We start from the raw sequence: 20,984 nt of genomic DNA, 5'->3' as shown, positions 1-20,984 counted from the left end.
TGGCAACAAGATCATATTGTACAGCAATTTCATCAGGTAACATGAATACAAAGCCGGTGAGAGGTGGTTAGAATAGGATGGGAGCCCAAAAGTCTGTATAACCAATAGAGAGTCATTGTCCCGAGTGTGGGAACAAACAGTCTGTCCCACGGTTGGGTAAAGAAAGTTTGTAGTCAACAAAGTAAGCAGGCAAATGTCCAAATAGCAAAAAGCACAATAATTTTTTATATAACAACTTGGGGCTGGCCATTGTAAGTTCAGAGTCACTCGTCCCAACAGTGCCTGTGTGCTGGAGGTAAGCAAAAGCTCGGGAGAGAGGAAGGGTAGGGGGGGGGTACCTGTACCAGACAGGAGGAGACAGGCCAGGGCAGACGGTGAGCAGAGAGGGATGAGTGTGGTGGGGGTTACCTGTACCAGACAGGGGGAGACAGACCAGGACAGACTGTGAACAGATCGCCAGGTAGAATCCAAGCAGCAGTGCAGCAGGCAACAGGAGTAGGTGTCACACCCACTAGGGAGAAGCTTTTATTTCTGGAGGCAGATTTCTTGTAGAAAATGACAGTCTCGGAGCAGCAGGAGGGGGCTTCAAGGCCTCTGGGTTTGGGTGAGGTAGCCTGCCATTTGTTTATCATGTTTTGTTGTGTCCAGGGGTGAAAGTAAGGCGGTCCGGTCCGGTATGGCGTCAGGGTAAAATAAATAGTGGGTACGCCGTACCAGTAAAACATGAACCCATCACAATTATCAAACAAAATGTCAAGAAAACTGTAGGCTATTATTACACCACATATGATCATTACCTCATGTCAGAGGCATAAAAAAAACGAGCAAATGGGCTAGAAAACGGGTGGTAGGTAGATGGCCTACGCTCCTAAACGCGATGTGGTTGGACGAGAACACTCACATTTTGCCAAGGCAAGAAATGAGCGGCCCGACACAGAGACACGAGGACAGCAGTACACACACATAAATTCCAGCCTAATGACAATCGGCAAATATTTTGTGTTACAGATGTCTATTTCCACTCGCGACAGTTTGGAGGCTGTGGAAACCCTGAATGTTGCGAGCGGATGAACGTGTGGGGGGGGGTGGCCTAGTAAAGGAGACCTTTTGAAGTGATTGTTGGACCATCAGATGAAAACATGGTTGTGTTATTGCCACAATAAAAGGGTAATACATTTTAAAAGTGAAATGACATATCTTTACGACTACGCCCACAGAGATCCTATTGAGTTAATAGTGCACAAATGTTGGTGCAAGCATGCCCCTATATAGGAGGTACCGGGTAGAAATGAATTCTACTTTACCCCTGGTTCTATCAAAGCAGAGTGGAACTGGAACCTACTTTTGGAAATGCAGGGGTTGAGGGGGTTGGTGATGTGGCAGGACAGACAGACGTGGAGGGAACAGCGAACCCCTTTACTCTGGGGCTGGGTGGGTGTGTGTTTCAGGATACACTCGTTGTGGTAGAACTTCCCACATACAGGCACCATGCACCTCTTTACACCGTCGCCAGACTTCTTACACACAAAGCACGTGTGGATCCCTGCAATGGAAAAGATACACTCTGAGCTTTGGGATACACCAAAGCAGCATATATACAGTTGTGGGTATTGATACAGAATACCTCTGTCAGATGCAGAGATAACATCTATGAGCATGGCCGTATCACTGTACAGGTGTAAGAACTCAGTAACAGTATTAAGCCAAGGTGAATATGTGTATAGGTGAGGCTGCACCAGGTGTACATGGCTCCTGTAAGATGGTGCCAGGTAGCGGTGAAGAGCGTTAGGCCAGTAACCGAAAAGTTGCTGGTTCAAATCCCAGAGCCGAATAGGTGAAAAATCTGTCGATGTGCCCTTGAGCGAGGCACTAAACCCTAATTGCTCCTGTAGATTGTTTTGGATAAAAGCGTCTGCTAAATGAGTCAAATGCAAAATGACAGACATGTGTACAGGGATAGGTAGAGACTCACCTTTCGTGCATTCACAACAGATGAACTTCCCTCTAGGGGCTTCTGATAGGCCGATACACTGCAGGTGGAACGCCCCACAGCACTGGCCCTCACACAGCAGCAGCTCACCTGTCCTCTCACACACCTGCAAGACACACACACACATATTTTAGTCAGTACTCCCAAATCTCATTCATCACCCGGCTATTAGGAACAGTTATTTCTGAACTAATGTTAGAAAGCCTGGAAATCAAACTTAAGAGTTATTTTTTACTGTTCCTGCCTCTACAAAATAGAAAGGTTGTGGCATGTTGTTGGTTGACCTACCTGACAGACATTCTCCTTCATGGACGCAGCTCCTCCTTTCTCTCCTGTGTTCTTCTTAGTGCTGGAGACCAGGGACCCTTCACCAGGTAGGGAGAAACTGTCATTCAGACCAGGAGAGAACACCTGGAGGAGAGGTGTTATTACACAAAATCTTGGTTAAGGTGTAGGGGTTTAGCACCCTGTTTTACAGCACTGGTACAATTATACCTCAGGTGACATCTGGCATCATAGCATGAAACTAGTCATCTTTTCACACAGGTTGAAAAAGTTGTTTATGCTGACCTCAGGTTTGGGTGTCCTCTCTCCGTTGGTGTGGCTCTCTCCTCCCACCCCAGGACTGATCTTCTCTGTCTCTTCCTTGGGGGTGAGGAGCACCGTAGGGCTAGGGGGCCAGGCAGGGGAGGACGCCTGCAGAGAAACCATGCTCTCTGGAGTTGTCACGCTGGATACAGGCACTTCTTTCTTCACAGACTTAACCTGTTATAGAAATTACATAGAGTACCAGTCAAAAGTCTGGACACAACTACTGATTCAAGGGTTTTTCTTTATTTTTACTATTTTCTACATTGTAGAATAATAGTGAAGACATCAAAACTATGAAATAACATATGGAATCATGTAGTAACCAAATAAGGTGTTAAATCTAAATATATTTTATATTTGAGATTCCTCAAAGTAGCCACCCTTTGCCTTGATGACAGCTTTGCACACTCTTGGCATTCTTTCAACCAGCTTCACCTGGAATGCTTTCCCAACAGTCTTGAAGGAGTTCCCACATATGCTGAGCACTTGTTGGCTGCTTTTCCACTCTGCGGTCCAACTCATCCCAAACCATCTCTATTGGGTTGAGGTCGGGTGATTGTGAAGGCCAGGTCATCTGATGCAGCACTCCATCACTCTCCTTCTTAGTCAAATAGGCCTTACACAGCCTGGAGGTGTGTTTTGGGTCATTGTCCTGTTGAAAAACAAATGACAGTCCCACTAAGCCCAAAACAGATGGGATGGTGTATTGCTGCAGAATGCTGTGGTAGCCATGCTGGCTAAAGTGTGCCATGAACTCCAAATAAATCACTGGCAGTGTCACCAGCCAAGCACCACCACACCTCCTCCTCCATGCTTCATGGTGGGAACTACACATGCAGAGATCATCCGTTTACCTACTCTACGTCTCACAAAGACACGGCGGTTGGAACCAAAAAATCTCAAATTTGGACTCATCAGACCAAAGGACAAATTTCCACCGGTCTAATGTCCATCGCTCGTGTTTCTTGGCCCAAGCAAGTCTCTTCTTATTATTGGTGTCCTTTAGTAGTGGTTTCGTTGCAGCAATTTGACCATGAAGGCCTGATTCATGCAGTCTCTGAATAGTTGATGTTGAGATGTGTCTGTTACTTGAACTCCTTGAAGTATTTATTTGGGCTGTAATTTCTGAGGTGCAGTTAACTCGAATGAACTTATCCTCTGCAGCAGAGGTACAATGGCTTGCGAAAGTATTCACACCCCTTGGTATTTTTCCTATTTTGTTGCCTTACAACCTGGAATTAAAATTTATTTTTTTGGGGGGGGTTGTATCATTTGATTTACACAACATGCCTACCACTTTGAAAATATTTTTTTTTTTTGTGAAACAAACAATAAGACAAAAAAACTGAAAACATGAGCGTGCATAACTATTCACCCCCCCAAAGTCAATACTTTGCCGAGCCACTTTTTTCAGCAATTACAGCTGCAAGTCTCATGGGGTGTCTCTATAAGCTTGGCACATCTAGCCACAGGGATTTTTGCCCATTAATCAAGGCAAAACTGCTCCAGCTCCTTCAAGTTGGATGGGTTCCGCTGGTGTCTTGCAATCTTTAAGTCATTCCACAGACTCTCAATTGGATTGAGGTCTGGGCTTTGACTAGGCCATTCCAAGACATTTAAATGTTTCCCCTTAAACCACTCAAGTGTTGCTTTAGCAGTATGCTTAGGGTCATTGTCCTACTGTAAAGTGAACCTCTGTCCCTGTCTCACATCTCTGGAAGACTGAAACAGGTTTCCCTCAAGAATTTCCCTGTATTTAGATTCCTCCATCATTGCTTCAATTCTGACCAGTTTCCCAGTCCCTGCCGATGAAAAACATCCTCACAGCATGATGCTGCCACCACCATGCTTCACTGTGGGGATGATGTTCTCGGGTGATGAGAGGTGGGTTTGTGCCAGACATAGCGTTTTCCTTGATGGACAAAAAGCTACATTTTAGTCTCATCTGAACAGAGTATCTTACTCCATATGTTTGGGGAGTCCCCCACAAGCCTTTTGTCAAACACCAAACGCATTTGCTTAATTTTGTCTTTAAGCAATGTTTTTTTCCTGGCCACTCTTCCATAAAGCCCAGCTCTGTGGAGTGTACGGCTTAAAGTGGTCCTATGAACAGATACTCCAATCTCCGCTGTGGAGCTTTGCAGCTCCTTCAGGGTTATCTTTGGTCTCTCTGTTGCCTCTGATTAAAACCCTGCTTGCCTGGTCCGTGAGTTTTGGTGGGCGGCTCTCTCTTGGCAGGTTTGTTGTGGTGCCATATTCATTCCATTTTTTAATAATAGATTTAATGGTTCTCCGTGGGATGTTCAAAGTTTCAGATTTTTTTTTATAACCCAACCCTGATCTGTACTTCTCCACAACTTTGTCCCTGACCTGTTTGGTGAGCTTCTTGGTCTTCATAGTGCCCCTTGCTTTGTGGTGTTGCAGACTCTGGAGCCTTTCAGAACAGGTGTATATATACTGAGATCACGTGACAGATCATGTGACACTAAAATTGCACACTGGTGGACTTTATTTCACTAATTATGTGACTTCTGAAGGTAATTGGTTGCAGCAGATATTATTTAGGGGCTTCATAGCAAAGGGGGGTGAATAAACACACCACTTTTCTGTTTTTTTTATTTTTTTAATTATATTTTTTAAATAAGGTCATTTTTCCCATTCACTTTACCAAATTGGACTATTTTGTGTATGTCCATTACATACAATCCAAATTAAAATCCATTTAAATTACAGGTTGTAATGCAACAAAATAGGACAAACACCAAGGGGGATGAATACATTTGCAAGGCACTGTAACTCTGGGTCTTTCTTTCCTGTGGCGGTCCCCATGAGAGCCAGATTCATCATAGCGCTTGATGGTTTTTGCGATGGCACTTGAAGTGCCAAAGTTCATGAAATTTTCCAGATTGACTGACCTTCATGTCTTAAAGTAATGATGGACTGTCGTTTCTCTTCGCTTATTTGAACGGTTCTTGACAGAATATGGACTAGGTCTTTTTTTACTAGGCAAGTCAGTTAAGAACAAATTTTTATTTTCAATGACGGTGGGCTAATGCCTTGTTCAGGGGCAGAACAACAGATTTTTACCTTGTCAGCTCAGGGATTTTACCAAATAGGACCATCTTCTGTATACCACCTTTACCTTGTAACAACAGATTGGCTCAAACACAATTCGAAGGAAAGAAATTCCACAAATTAACTTTTAACAAGACACACCTGTTAATTTAAATGCATTCCAGGTGACTACCTCATGAAGCTGGTTCAGAGAATGCCAAGAGTGTGTAACGCTGTCATCAAAGGGTGGCTACTTTGAAGAACCTCAAATATAACATATATTTTGATTTGTTTAACACTTTTTTGGTTGCTACATGATTCCATATGTGTTATTTCAAAGTTTTGATGTCTTCACTATTATTCTACAATGTAGAGAATAGTAGAAATGAGTAGGTGTGTCCTAACATTTGACTAGTACTGTAATTAGACCCGTTTCAGAGTGGCACTGTAGCAGTATAGATCTGTTAATATGGCTGTTGATTAGTTCATTCAGCCTTACCTGAGTGTCCCTGACTTCTGTTTTCACGTCTGTCTGTACACTTTGGTTCTTAAACTCCTTCTTCTTTGGAGGACTGACTGACACTTCCTCTATGGTGCATTCCAGGACCTTGTGAGACGGCTTCCTTGGCCTCTTCCTCTCCAGGGATACTGGGTCTGGGGAATGACCAGACATTTAAATACCCCAAATCTACTGTATCTGAAAATATGAGGAGGATTTGACTTCATTATCATAACTACTTTCCCCAACGGAGCTACTTTCCCCAATATAATATATCTGCCTCTTGTATGAAATAAGACAGCATCGCCATGAGAGATGTTTTTGGAGAAAAAACATTTGACTGTCTGCCTACCAGAGGGCAGAGGAGGGTTTGCCCCATCGGATGATGAGTCAGTAGAGAAAGAGGTCACTGCTGGGGGTTGTTTGGATAATGATTCTATAACACGGTGGAGGACATCTTGAGACAGACTCTGTTTCAGCCCTGCTAGGGCCTGGGTTTTGGCTGGCTCCCCAGAGGCAGGGCGAGGGGTGGGGCTGGCTGGCTCCCCAGAGGCAGGGCGAGGGGTGGGGCTGGCTGGCTCCCCAGAGGCAGGGCTGGCTGGCTCCCCAGAGGCAGGGCCAGGGGTGGGGCTGGCTGGCTCCCCAGAGGTAGACCCAGGGATGGGGCTGGCTGGCTCCCCAGAGCCAGGGCCAGGGGTGGGGCTGGCTGGCTCCCCAGAGGTAGGGCCAGGGATGGGGCTGGCTGGCTCCCCAGAGGTAGGGAGAGGGATGGGGTTGGGTGTAGATGTGTACATTAGCAGGGCTGGGGCTGAAGAATGGCTCGGAGGGGTTTTGGAAGATTCCAGAGGTTTCTTTATTTTTTTCTTCGGGGAGAAGAATTGTTCCTCCTCTGTAGATTCCAGCAGTCTTTTGCTGGGTTTCCTCAGCCGCTTGTTTTCAGAATGTGCTGTGGGAATAAATAATTGATCAATCAAATCAATCTCTAAAAATAAAAAGCTAACATAAAACACTGCTGGTACTGAAACCTATTCAAGTCTTACCTGATGTGTCATCCTGCTTCTCCATCCCCAGGTTTAGATCAGGGGAGCTGATGGGGTCTGGTGTCCCTCCCTGGCAGTCTCTGTAGACCCCATTCACTTCCGCAAGCCCCTGCGGTGAGGCCACCCCACCCGGGTCCCCTGGATCCTTCCCAGGCTTCACCGGCCCCTGCTGAGCAAACGTCTGCCAGCGCTTCTTAGGGGCCACTTTGGTACCCGGGCTCTTGTCGAGGTAGGATGAGGAGTCAGCAGCGGAGGGGACAGGAGGAAGAGGAGGGGGGCCGAGGCCAGGCTCAGCCAGGTCAGCGTGCCCAGAGACAAACTCCCTCCCCCAGGCTAGGTCGGCCATCTCGGGAGAGAGACCAGCGATGGTGGCCCGGAGTTTGGCTGGTGGCCTCGGCTTCCTCCGCTGCTGCTTCTCCACCGCGTTCGCCACCATCTGAGCCAGCACCGTTTTCCCTTCAAGTCTGTATGTGTCGTTTTTCATGATGGGTTTAGTTTTGGACTTGGGTTTGGCCGGTGTGCTCTTGGGTGTTGGCGAGCTCGCATGCTGGCCGTTTTGGATTTTGGTCCCCGTTGGTGTCCAGTCCCCGCCAGCAGCAGTGTTCAGGGTGTCGTCTGGGGCTTGGACAGTGGCTATGACCATGGGTTCCTCCTGGATGAGGGCTTGCGAGGGAGGCATGGTCAGGGGCTTGCCCTCTTTCTCCCTGGTATCATGCATGTCCTTCAGGAGCATCAGGAAAGTACTGAACTTGTAATTAGGCTCAGGTTTAAAATTAGTGTTAGATTCCCCAGAGTCACTCTCCTCCTTCACTAGGGATTTGAATGACAGCTCCTTGACATCCTGGAAAGTGTCCATGGGAGAGAGAGAGGAGGTGGGGGAAGAACAGGAGGATATGTCTGAGACAATGTTCTCTTCCTTGACCTTAATAGACGGTATGACAGGCTTACTGGACCCTGGAGTCACATCTTCTGAGTTTTTCCACGAGCCGTTGTGGAGGTGCTTCCAATCAGACTCGGGCTGTTTTTTAGGAGAGCTAGCAGAGGATCTGGTTTTGTCTGGTGAAGAATCCCTGCTACTAGACGACTCTGTTCTGATCTGAACAATATCGCTCACATCATCATCATCGTCAGAAGAATGTACATTAAGCCTATTGTTTGTCAAGTTTTGGCTTGAGGCCAGCAGAGCCTGTTTGAGATCTGTCTCTTCCTCTGCTTTCAGGGCCCTGGTCATCAGACGTCTGCTGGAAGGGAGTTGCAGAGAGGGCTTATCAAGAGCATTTATATTCTTCAGTTCAGAAGAGCTGCCCAACTTCTGTTTTGACTGTAAAACATTTGTGTTTTTTGTAGTTCTGTAATTGAAAAGGGATTTGTTTACTAAAATATTTGGGGATGAGGATATGGGAACTACATGCCTAGGAACCACCATGACCACATGCCTGTCTTTGGTCTTTTCAGGAGGAGTAGCCCGCTGCTTCTTGCCCCCTTTCTCTGCCTCCTCTTGTGAGGGTTCAGACGGTTTCTCTGGGTCTTCTTTAGCAGGTTTCTCAGACCGTTTGGGACGCACAATGGTTGGTACAGAATCCAGGTCTGCGTATGGAGAGTCCTTGGGATCTCCTTCTGTCAGTGGATCAGCTGCGGCAGTAGGCATTTGGTTGGCCAAGTCTAGGATGCCTAGTGACTCTGTGGGATTTCCACCTATATGACCAAAGATCTCCGCCAAACCCTTCCTCTTCTTCTTCTTCTTCTGGCAGGGTTTATTTTTGCTGCTACTGTCGTTCGCTACGGCCAGATCGGCAGCAGGGGGATGTTTGTTTCTGTTGGGGGAGGGCTGAAGGAGGGGGGTGCAGTGAGCATAGAGGAGGAACGAGAGGGGGCCTCGGATGGTTTTTCATCAGGCAGTGGAAAGGACACCCGCTCTTCACTGTTAGAGGGCATGGAAGAAGAGACAGCAGTATTCTTCAGCAGGTCAGGTAGGAGAAACTCAGCTTCCAGCACACCGACTTTCCATGACTCAAACAGACGCTTGGGTATCTACAGGGGAGAGATGATAAGCCATCAGGAGAAAAGCGGCAAACTGTCTAAATTATACGGAGTTTGTGGAATAGACAGTATTAGAGTATAATCTTCCAAATGTGTTTTGTGAGACATGCAACGAAACTATTCTGCACCTTTACAACAACAAAAGTGATTTGGGACTTGAAACATATCACTATTAACAGCAACACACAATGCGATCTAAATTAAAACCAACAGAAGTTGAGTTGTCTGTAGTTAGTTACTGTGTATTTGTAGTCCTTTTCCCTCTGTTTCCCTCTCCGTCTCAGGACAGGCAGATCTGTGAACTGCTCTCCTCCTGTGAAGGGGTAAGTAACTTTCCCAGGTACCCAGGCATGGTCTGCCATCTCCCCCAGAGTCTCCACGTAATAGATACGACAAGGACGACGACTGGGGACTGGAATGACAGAAAACACAAAGACAACTTGTTTTAACATTGATATTTACCGTAATTGCTGGACTATTAAGCGCACCTGAATATAAACCGCACCCACAGAATTATTTAAAAATATGTATTTTGTACATAAATAAGCCGCACATGTCTATAAGCCGCAGGTGCCTACCGGTACATTGAAACAAATGAACTTGGTCACTATCTTCCTCCTCCTGTGCACTGAAACCACTGAAGTCATCTCCTTCGGTGTCGGAGTTGAATAGCCTCAGAATTGCTTCATCCGATGTTGGATCGTTTTCATTGTCGCTCTCGTCACTTTCACCCGGAGGCAAATACCCCGCTGAGCTCATGCTGCCCCTTCAACACGCAGCAGTCCAGCCTTTCCAAACCCGTTGATGATAGTGGATTGTTTGACAATGCTCCACGCTGTCAGGACCCACTGGCAGACTTGACCATAAGTTGCTCTTCACATGCAGCCCGTTTTAGTGAAGGATTTCTCCCCACTTGTCATCCAAGCCTCCCACTGAACAAGGAGCGCCACCTTAAATGCACGATTTACACTGATGTCGAGTGGCTGCAAATACTTTGGGCCATCTGCTTTTCTTCCCTCTGAAAGCTTTTGTTGTCTTTCTGCACTGAGTCAGTTCCTCACGCTGCTGTTTCCAACGTCTTATCATCGACTCATTAAGGCCAAGCTCCCGTGCAGCAGCTCTATTTCCTTTTCCAACAGCCAGATCGATCGCCTTCAACTTGAAAGCTGCATCATATGCATTTCTCCGTGTCTTTGCCATGATGAGGGTGACAAAATTACTACCGTAATCAGAATGATGGGAAGTTTGAGCGCGCTCGATTTACGTCACATTATGTGACGGTGCTCAGTTTTTTGGCAGCATGAATCTTGTGAAAGCGGGAAAAATCCATAAATAGCCGCGTCATTGTATAAACCGTGAGGTTCAAAGCGTGGGAATAAAGTAGCGGCTTATAGTCCGGAAATTACGGTATATTATGAATGGTAAATTATGATATTAACTAGATCAAAAGAACGGGGCTAAAAATATTCTAACTGTTGGCCATTACACAATGATGAAGTAAGCTGTCAGGCTGAGAGCTGATACATTGCGTTGAAGTAGTTTATAGATAACTGTCTGAGGATGACCCCTCATGCTATAAACCACAAACTATGTCCACTTTGGAGTGAAAATCAACAACATGTATAAGATCAAGGTGGTTCTCTCTTGCTGTTATATCCCCCACAGAACCCAGAGGAGAGGTTCCCTTCCTTCCCCCACAGAATCCAGAGGAGAGGTTCCCTTCCTTCCCCCACAGAACCCAGAGGAGAGGTTCCCTTCCTTCCCCCACAGAATCCCGAGGAGAGGTTCCCTTCCTTCCCCCACAGAACCCAGAGGAGAGGTTCCCTTCCTTCCCCCACAGAACCCAGAGGAGAACTTCCTTCCTCCCCCTACAGAACCCAGAGGAGAGGTTCCCTTCCTTCCCCACAGAACCCAGAGGAGGGGTTCCCTTCCTTCCCCCACAGAACCCAGAGGAGGGGTTCCCTTCCTTCCCCACAGAACCCAGAGGGGTTCCCTTCCTTCCCCCACAGAACCCTTCCCCACAGAACCCAGAGGAGGGGTTCCTTCCCCACAGAACCCAGAGGAGAACTTCCCTTCCTCCCCTACAGAACCCAGAGGAGGGCTTCCCTTCCTTTCCCCCACAGAACCCAGAGGATGGGTTCCCTTCCTTCCCCCACAGAACCCAGAGGAGGGGTTCCCTTCCTTCCCCACAGAACCCAGAGGAGGGGTTCCCTTCCTTCCCCCACAGAACCCAGAGGAGAGGTTCCCTTCCTTCTCACTTTTAAATCAATGCTTTATGCGCTGACAACCTTGTGATAAGTTTAGATCCAATAATACAACTTCCCACCTTTCATGCGTGTGTGTATCCCCTCCAGAGGATCTATGGTAACTCTACAGGGCCACCAGGGGCGGCGGTTGAACTTGGCCCAGACCAGATCTCCCTCCAAGTACTGCACTACAGGGAGGGGCTTCTTCTTTGGGCTGTTGGGCTGAACAAAAACAAAGACGTTACTACACGTATAGGATCATCCCTTTGACAGTTCAAAACTTCTTAACTCTTTAAACGATAAAATAAATAAACGTAAATATAGGTTGTATTTACAATTGTTAGTTTTTCACTGGTTGCCCTTTTCTTGTGGCAACCGGTCACAAATCTTGCTGTTGTGATGTCACACTGTGGTATTTCACCCAGTAAACTCCCATATCTATCAAAATTGGATTTGTTTTCGAATTCTTTGTGGATCTGTGTAATCTGAGGGAAATATGTGTCTCTAATATGGTCATACATTGGGCAGGAGGTTAGGAAGTGCAGCTCAGTTTCCACCTCATTTTGTGGGCAGTGTGCACATAGCCTGTCTTCTCTTGAGAGCCATGTCTGCCTACGGCAGCCTTTCTCAATAGCAAGGCTATGCACACTGAGTCTGTACATGGTCAAAGCTTTCCTTAAGTTTGGGTCAGTCACAGGACCAAATAGCATTCTAGTTTACTATGTTTTTTTGTTAATTCTTTCCAATGTGTCAAGTAATTATCTTTTGTTTTTCTCACTAGGTCCTGGGGGCTCTGTGGGGTCTGTTTGTGTTTGTGAACAGAGCCCTGGACCAGCTTGCTTAGGGGACTCTTCTCCAGGTTAATCTCTCTGTAAGTGATGGCTTTGTTATGGAAGGTTTGTGAATCACTTCCTATTAAGTGGTTGTAGAATTTAGCGTCTCTTTTCTGGATTTTGATAATTTAGCTCCTTGATTGGTGCCAGGAGATTACACAGTATTTACAGAACTGTAGATAACGTCAGATAAGATATCTTTTGAGAACTACCAAGGATGCATCTGCCCCAAGGGTTATTTTTATTATTATTGTTATTATTATGATTGTCAGTAAGAGAGTGAACTCACATTAGAGTTGGTTCCAACAGGTGAGATGAGACCATGGTCAAGTGTGTCTCCTGTCATCGCACTGTCACTGTCACTGTCAGAGTCCTGGTCCATACTCCAGCCATCCCCCATGGACATGTCAGGCAGGGCACTGGGGCTCAGAGTAGGGTCCAGTTCAGATAGACTCTTAGACATCAGGTTGAGAACAGAGGGTTTGTATGTGCTGTTATGGCCTACTCCTGAACCAGAGGTGGTGTTAGGGTCTGTCACTGTTCTGTCTCTGGGGGACTTAGCAGAGTGTTGTTGAAAAGGTACCAACTCTTCCTCCTCGTCGTCCTCATTCTCCCTGTCCCCACTGTCAAACAAGGTGGACTCGAAATGCAGGTATCCATTGGGGATGGGGGAGCAGCGCTCCAAACTATCAGAACTAACAGGAGAGAAACCATTCTGATCCCGCATGGAATCCTCGCAGGGTTCTGTCTCCTCGTTACCAGTAGAGGGGGGCAGTCGGACCAGGGGTCCCCCAAAACTAGAGACTCCCACTGGGCTGTGAGAGTGTAAATGCTTCCTGGCTTCGAGATTCTTAGGCTGGGGCCCGGGTCCCAGATCAGACCCAGGTCTGTGTACCATAGTGGAGAGGTCCTGGAGCCTCAGCAGAGGACTGTAGCAGTGTGGCCTCTCCTTCTCTGCCTGGTTATACATGTAGCTAGGTGCCTGTTTGAGGGAGGAGGTTGACAGTTGCATGGCCGCCGACAGTTGGTCTGTTGAACCATGCTTGGTGCTGCTGTTAAACTGGTTTCCATAGGAAGTGGCAGAAACTGAGAGGCCATTGGGGGGCCTCAACTCTGGCTGGCCTGAGCTGTACACTGTGGCTGATGCTGAGCCTGAGCAGCCCCTTACAGCCCGTCTGTATGACCGATTCATGTTGTCATGGCTCCTTCCTGTCGTAGTAAAAGGAAATGCACATTAGGGTGGTCGAAGGTTACAAAAGGTAAGTCTTCTAGTAAACAACCAGGTTTTTCTTATCCAGCTAGTGTGGTCAATTCATATGGTTCAGGCTCATTCACTGTTTGAAATTGCTACAATGTGACAAAACAAAGCAAGTGTGAAAAAACGCAAGAATTTACATAAACCATACTGCCTGTCTGTAAATAACAACTCACATTCCACGCGACAATAACAGAAATAAGGACTACCGCCATGCACCGCATAGCCTACACTAATAAGACGGCATTGCATGGCTTCCCCTCTGAAGGCCGTCCGTAGTGGCAGCAGAGAAGACAAAACGATCAGGAAAACACAGCGAGCGACCGGTGTGCTCTGCCCCATTCACAAAATCGAATCATATCTACTCGTTCTGTTTTTGTTATCAAAATAGAACGATCGCAAACACACACAAAAATATAGAAGTGTGCAACATTGCTCACGCTGACAGCCTGCCTGACTGTAGGGGAGTCAATACAGTCAAAGACATCACACAGAATGGTTCACACAAATTGCCTACACAGAGCCTATAAACCGATATAGGAAGCTCCCATTCGAACTCACAAAGGGCGGTTCAAAACGTTTAAAAACATCGTCTGAATTTTTTAAAAACGCAAGAATCTTACCATTTGGAGGTCGGTCACAATAACGCCAACTGCGGGTCTTTCAGATTGGGGCATGAAGCGTATGTTTTTTTCGATTTGTGAAAGCGGATCTGCACAATCCCAGCAGTAGCAGCAGTAGTAGGCCAAGAAAGACCCACAGCTCTCATTCTCTCCCCTTCACCTCCTGTACTATCTCATCAGCGTCGGCCTTAACAAAACAGTCATCAATGGACAAAATATAATTAAAGCCTTCCATTTTAGTGATTCAAAAGTCAGTGTAGCCTGTATCACCTAGGTCCCTAGCAATTACAATTTCATATTTACTACATGATTGTTTTGCGGGCTGTCGAATTGTGCCTCTGGTTACGTTAAAACAAACCCTGCTCGACTAACTGGCTGTGTTGGCGAGCAGAACTGAGCAACCAATCCGCACAGCCACCCAACCCCCCGGCTGCGGAGCCGCGGATCACAGCTCACAGCACATCGGGCCGGGCACTCTCACCCTATCAGTCACTAGAGCACACTACTCTACAGTCACGCAGACAAGTCCAGGTGTACCATCTCAAATAAAAGCGGGGGCTATGATGTAGGCTACTATATCCCCTTATGTGTTTTAGCCAACATACATGAAACACTCGGTTAGATAATATAAGACTATTTATTATGGGGTTATATGAGGGGAAGGTATGCCACACTGATCAACCATTGCGCTGTTGGTTTCCTTATCCCAACAAAGGCGTAACTTGTTTCCTCCATTTTGGATAGCAGAAAGATAGAGACGAATCTGTGGCCACAACAAATGCGGATCAATAGTTCGAATGTGCTCGACGGGAAAACAGCGCACACGGATGAGGCCTGGTCAAAGTTTTAAAATAGACTATGCGCCATATTGCCTGACAGCAGAGAAAATAGGTCATGGCGCGTCAAAAACATGTCTGCGGCAATAAACATGTCAATGGTGGGGGCAAAGCTCCAAATTGAGTCGAACCCCTTGACATCATGCTGTCAATGAGGTGCAATGTAATAGAATATTGTTATTTAGACTAAATGCCTTTCAGTTTTCCCTACCTATCCTGCAATAAATTCGCATTGAAATTAACAACAGCAGCTTATAAGGAGAATGCGCCTTGCATAGTTGCCACACAAAAGGCTCGCCATACTTGCAGTGGTGGCCTACCGCAACTGTAATAAACTCGCTTTGCACAATGCACACAACTGCTACATCGAAATGACAGTTGTCAAATAGGCTACAGACATTATTTTATAGCCAATTCTAATTAATCATATTACCTGATAGGCAAGCTTCTCTTCATTGATGACCAATCTGCCGATTTGTAACCTTGCGAAGCCGTCACTCTGGAGACCGTAGAGCGAAGAAAAGGCACATGCAATGTCAGGGGCCCAGACAATAAGAAAATTAGATTGGATTTTTTTTCAACGTGGCCCAATGTTTTTATGTTGAAATTCTATGAAATGTCTTGTTCTTTTCTCCTCATTCAATATTGGTTTCTCAGTACTATGAGATTCACAATACAGGCCATATGTAATTCTAGGCCCATGTAATACACTATACCCATGTTTATGTACATATATCTCCTTAGAAACATTATAGGATGTGAATGTCAGGATTAAAACAGAATTCCTTATATTTATCTTGAAGAATAGTTGGACATGCAATCAGTGTTTTATAAAGGTGGGGTCCACTGGCCCATAGTGGGCCCTGGACCCCATGATATGATAAGATGTACATAGGTCTTTGTCTGCACTTTACAAACACAATTGTCTATACTATTGTCAAAACACTATACACCCTTAAAATATCAGTCAAGACAATATGATCATTTTGGAATGACCATTTCATTATTTGGGGGCTCATATATACATTACAATGTCGTTACACATACTCCACCACATAGCATTTTCTCTCTAAAATTAAAGCTCCTACTCAACAGCATAACAACATTTCATTCTGGGTTTGCTTTTATCAAGTGATAAGTTACCGTGTAAGAACAAAGAATAATACAGTACATTGAGAAGACAAAACTATTCATATTTACAAATTGTTAGAAATAACCATTGCTATGTCGTCAAATAAGTATTATGAGAGGTTTTCAGATGCACAGTTCAAACGAAATGACAGAAACTGTGTTATAACAATGTTATACCGCATTGAACCCAGTCCCATGTCTCACAATGCTGCATATAAACACAAATGAAATACATGTCATACCAGACAACACAAAAAGACAAACACAGCCACATGCACTCTGGGAGAAGCTTAAGATTCACGTTTTGCTAGTTTGTTTTGTGTTGTTTTCTACTCCCTATGCATTTTTCAATGTGGAAAACATCAGAAGGACAAATAGACTACTAATAATAAAGCACATTATATCAGAGCATAACATAAACAGATGAAGAAAACAGATCAGATATTTAAACATTTGAACAAAACAACAACCCTTCTCCAGACAGCTGGCATTTGAAAAGATTATGACGAATAGTAGGATATTTCTCTCATTCCTGTTTAGCTAAAGTATATTGATTGTATTATATGTCTCATCATGCAATCTCTGTAAAATAAGATAAATGTATTGAAAAAAAGAGAGAGCGATTTCAGTCTTTGGATAGGGACAGATTAAATGGTGACGATATCAGCAGAGTACAATGAAGAGAGGAAGAGCCATTCGTAGGTAGCCAGTGACAGACCTATCCAAAAGTCAACCCATATTTTGGCTACATGAGTCCCTTCTGGTCATCAACACCCTTTAGGACAAGCACTCAAATATGAGTTCTAGGCAATGGATAGAGACGCAGGCATAACTACTCGTTAGTTTCCTCCATTTTGCCAGTAGGCTCACGCAAGCCTCGTTTCTGCATCAGGGTGTAAGGGAAAGGTGCCACTTCGCAGCTGGCATAGTCCAGTTTCTTGGCTCCGCCGCCGCAGTTACTGAAGTCTAGTTTCTTGGTACCATCACAGCTCCCGTACTCCAGTTTCTTGAGACGAGCCAGAGTCTTGATGCTACCAGGAGGCCTGCCAGGGCTAACCTTGTAGCCTGCTGCTTTGGTTGTACCCAGAGGCCTGCCGGGACTGGTCTTGAACCCCGCAGCTTTCGTGGTCCCCAACGGACGTCCAGTGCTTGTCCGGTAACCGGCTGACTTCGTGGTCCCCGAGGGTCTCCCTCTACGGCCGGATTTGACAACGCTTCCTTTCTTTTTCTTGGAGCTCTCTGGCCCAGTTGGAGCCTCACTGGGCCCTCGGATCCTCACTGTCTGAGCGTGGAACTCATTCTGGGTCTCTTGTTGCATTTGACACGGCATGGGTTTGTGCATGCCTTGTGGAAGAGTGGGTAGGTTAGGTCGAGGCAGCTGTAGAGTAGGGGGTGGGGGCGAAGGGTAGAATTTGTTGGATTGCGAGCTACATAAGTCAAAGTGGCTGGTTGGGTGTTGACATTCCTCTGCAAGGCCACTCATGCAATAGTCATTGCTGCTGCTAGTGACTTGGTGCATCATTTTCTGTTGAGGGGTACACATGAAAGGTAAACAGGTTCAGCATTGGTATGTGTGACACAGAATTACGTGCATGCACATAAACACACACATACACGCACGCACGCGCACACATAAACAAAATAAAAAGCAAATTTGGTGATGCACATCACAACACCATGTGATAAATATGTTATAAAGTATCTATTCTATTTGCTAACATCTTTTTCAATTCGAACAGGCTATTGTGTTTCAAAACCATATCCGGTGCTAATGCAATATGCAACATACAGTAGTGTCTCGCTATTATGCGTTTACAAACCCAAAAATACAACAGCTGTATAATGAGGCAATGAGCGCTACTACAATGCAATACACAAATAAAACTGCTGCATTTGCAAGTACATTTTGAGAACATAAAAACGAGAAAATCACAAACCTAATTTGTAGGCGGATCATGGAATGCAATGGGTTAAATATGAAACGGATAGATTTTCCATTCTTGACCGCCACAACATCATGATACAAACGGATGCATTCTAAGCCCTATATTCCATGGCTATTGACTTGATCCTGGTTTACATTATGCGCTGGGTATTTCATCTTTATTTAATCTTCTAAGACAGAGATTTAACTGAGAAAGGTAGCCATTTTCGTCTGATTTTTTTTTTTTAAATAAAATAGGAGGGGATCAAAGCGCATGCGCACGGGACTTCAAGGAAACGTAGCCCTATAAAGGCATTCACAATAATAATAATAATACAAAAAAACATGTAATCCTGCCATAATGCGATCAAAAATATAGAATATTTTGCATTTCGTTCATAATCCTGGTTTTGAAATCGTGGACATTGTGTCCAGGAAATGGACGCAGATGTTTAAGCAACGGTCGTCACGAGTTACCACAGCCACAGTCATAACCCCGCCTATTTCTACAATTTATCTTCTTAAAATGTTAACCACATTGCTTAACATTAACCACATTGCTAACTTTATGCCTAACCCCAACCTTATATTAAGACCAAAAAGCTAATTTGTGTTTTCATGAATTTTTACGATAATGGCAATTTTGACTTTGTGGCTGTGGTACCTAGTGGAACCCTTTAGAAACAGAGGTTTATGAAGACTGTACATTCAGTAGGTGGTAGCATAACAATGATTAAAGTACAGGATCAAAAACTTGCTTAATCTACTAAACCGTGTAATCTAACTAAAATTGACCTGACGTTAGTGGGAAAGCAATCCAATTTACAGAACTCAGATACAGATACAAATACGTTTTTCCTGCGAAGTATCATACATTTGGACTGATCATAATTTTAACGAAGGCTAATTAACTTGTGAAGTTTATTATGTAAGCTTACTCAGAAACACTTTAATAAACTAGTATAGACCTACTATTTGTTGAATTTATCTCAGACTTTTACAGCCTACTGGACTCATAGAGTGCTACCCTGTCAAGATATCTTGTTGGGGTGGGTGACCCTTTGAACTTACAATGGCTAGCCCCAAGTCATTATATATATTTTTCTTGTGCTTCATTCTATTTGTCTCATGACTCCTGCGTGCTTTGTTGACTATGAACTTGCTTGTTTACCCAACCGTGGAACAGACTATGTTTGTTCCCACACTCGGGACTCTGACTCTCTATTGGTTACACAGACTTCCCATCCTATTCTAACCACCTCTCGCCGGCTTTGTATTCATGTTACCTGATGAAATTGCTGTACAATATGATCTTGTTGCCATCTGATGCACATTCCAATGTCATAAATCAACACTGCAGAGCTCTCCCTGTCCTCTGTCCGTGCAATGATTGTATTACTACTGATGATATCTGGAAATGTGCAAGTACACCCTGGCCCATCTACTGTTGCTAACCCCAATTCTGACTTGTGCACTGATGTCTACTGCAGTGGCTGATTTGTGCTATCATAAAAGCCTGGGTTTTCTGCACGTTAACACTAGAAGTTTATTACCTAAAATTGATACATTGAAAGTGTGGGTTCACAGGTCCAATCCAGATGTGTTGGTCATTACTGCCGGGGAGGGTAGACTAGTGGTTAGAGCATCGGGCCAGAAACCGAAAGGTTGGCAGATTGAATACCCAAGCTGTTCTGCCCCTGAACAAGGCAGCGAACCCACTGTTCCTAGATCAGTTAAACCCACTGTTCCTAGGCCGTCATTGTAAAAAACAATGTGTTCTGAACTGACTTGCCTAGTTAAATAAAGGTTAAATAAAAAATTTAATTACTGAGACGTGGTTAAGGTGTGTTTTGAACACTGATGTTAACCTTTCTGGTTATAACCTTTTTCAGCAAGACAGATCTTCGAAAGGTGGTGGAGTGGCAATCTTTACCAAGGATCACCTTCAGTGCTCGGTTGTCTCTACCAAGTCTGTCCCCAAACAATTTTGATTTGCTGGTTTTAAGCATTAAACTTTCAAATAGCTCTTTGTTGACTGTTTCTGGGTGCTACCACCATCAGCACTGGCCTGTACCCTACCTGCCCTAAGCTCTCTCCTGGCCCCTTTCACTAAGTCTGAATTTGTCCTGCTAGGTGACCTAAACTGGGACATACTTAACCCATCTGACCAAGTCCTAAAGCAATGGGACTCCCTAAATCTTTCTCAGATTATTACCAATCCCACAAGGTATGACTCCAAAAACCCAGAAAAGGCTACTCTTCTTGATGTTGTCCTCACAGATAATCCTGATAGGTATCAGTCTGGTGTTTTCTGTAATGACCTTAGTGATCACTGTTTAACAGCCTGTGTTCGTAATGGCTGCTCAGTGAAACGACCTGTTCTGATTTGTCATAGACGCTTGCTAAAAAACGTCAATGAGCAAGCCTTCTATCATGAACTGGCCTCTGTAAATTGTTATAGAATCATCGTGATCCCCTCTATCAAAGATGCTTGGTCCTTCTTTTTTGATATTTTCAGTGGTATCGTTAGCAAACACGCACCCATAAAGAAAATGATAATTAAAAACAGGTTCAGCCCCTGGTTCGACCGTGATCTAGCAGAGTTACACCACCTCAAGAATTGCACTTGGCGAAAGGCTCGGCACATGCATACTGGCTCTCGTTCAGGCAAATGAAAAATACGTGCACTCAGGCCAAAGTCAGTTAAAGTTAGCAGAAAAATAAGTGCACTCAGGCTATCCAGAAGGCCAAAGTCAGTTAAAGTTAGCAGATCTCTCTCTGTGAGTCTAACACCAAGAAGTTCTGGAAAATGGTTAAAGATCTGGAGAATAAACACTCCTCTTCACAGCTGCCCATGTCCTTTAATGTTGATGTGGTTGTTACTGACAAGAAGCACATGGCTGAGCTCTTTAATCACTACTT

The 20,984-nt window shown here is 45.0% G+C and overlaps 3 protein-coding genes across 4 annotated transcripts in view; all 3 read right to left on the bottom strand.

Annotated features, from left to right (window-relative positions):
- Positions 1 to 8,963, bottom strand: part of LOC112255881 (histone-lysine N-methyltransferase, H3 lysine-36 specific-like) — a 38,300-nt gene extending 29,337 nt beyond the window's left edge. The window contains exons 1-7 of the mRNA XM_042326069.1: positions 7,175 to 8,963; positions 6,487 to 7,080; positions 6,135 to 6,289; positions 2,561 to 2,755; positions 2,279 to 2,401; positions 1,973 to 2,096; positions 1,343 to 1,543 (exon numbers count right to left, since the gene is read on the bottom strand). Of these exons, the coding sequence (XP_042182003.1) occupies positions 1,343 to 1,543; positions 1,973 to 2,096; positions 2,279 to 2,401; positions 2,561 to 2,755; positions 6,135 to 6,289; positions 6,487 to 7,080; positions 7,175 to 8,822 (3,040 nt within the window). The 5' untranslated portion in view covers positions 8,823 to 8,963. The remainder of the gene's footprint in view (positions 1 to 1,342; positions 1,544 to 1,972; positions 2,097 to 2,278; positions 2,402 to 2,560; positions 2,756 to 6,134; positions 6,290 to 6,486; positions 7,081 to 7,174) is intronic.
- Positions 8,952 to 16,009, bottom strand: LOC121838750 (histone-lysine N-methyltransferase, H3 lysine-36 specific-like). 2 transcript variants are annotated; one of them, XM_024428721.2, is made up of 5 exons: positions 15,441 to 16,009; positions 12,583 to 13,502; positions 11,541 to 11,682; positions 9,454 to 9,626; positions 8,952 to 9,205 (listed from the first exon to the last, which is right to left on the bottom strand). In XM_024428721.2, exons 2-5 carry the CDS (start codon positions 13,483 to 13,485, stop codon positions 8,954 to 8,956), a joined length of 1,470 nt encoding a protein of 489 aa, XP_024284489.2. In that variant the 5' UTR covers positions 13,486 to 13,502; positions 15,441 to 16,009; the 3' UTR covers positions 8,952 to 8,953. The 2 variants fall into 2 exon arrangements, with proteins under 2 accessions (XP_024284489.2, XP_042182002.1); XM_042326068.1 differs by lacking the exon at positions 15,441 to 16,009 and adding an exon at positions 14,172 to 14,717.
- Positions 16,010 to 16,108: 99 nt separating this feature from the next.
- On the bottom strand, positions 16,109 to 18,331 carry si:ch1073-44g3.1 (UPF0461 protein C5orf24 homolog). Its single transcript, XM_024428722.2, has 2 exons — positions 18,076 to 18,331; positions 16,109 to 17,663 (listed from the first exon to the last, which is right to left on the bottom strand). Exon 2 carries the CDS (start codon positions 17,658 to 17,660, stop codon positions 16,971 to 16,973), a length of 690 nt encoding a protein of 229 aa, XP_024284490.1. The 5' UTR covers positions 17,661 to 17,663; positions 18,076 to 18,331; the 3' UTR covers positions 16,109 to 16,970.
- Positions 18,332 to 20,984: the final 2,653 nt, after the last annotated feature.

Source organism: Oncorhynchus tshawytscha, linkage group LG08 (genome assembly GCF_018296145.1).
Source record: "Oncorhynchus tshawytscha isolate Ot180627B linkage group LG08, Otsh_v2.0, whole genome shotgun sequence".
Taxonomy (NCBI): domain Eukaryota; kingdom Metazoa; phylum Chordata; class Actinopteri; order Salmoniformes; family Salmonidae; genus Oncorhynchus; species Oncorhynchus tshawytscha.
The sequence above is the reverse complement of the archived record's forward strand: the minus strand, read 5'-3'. Positions and strand labels throughout refer to the sequence as shown.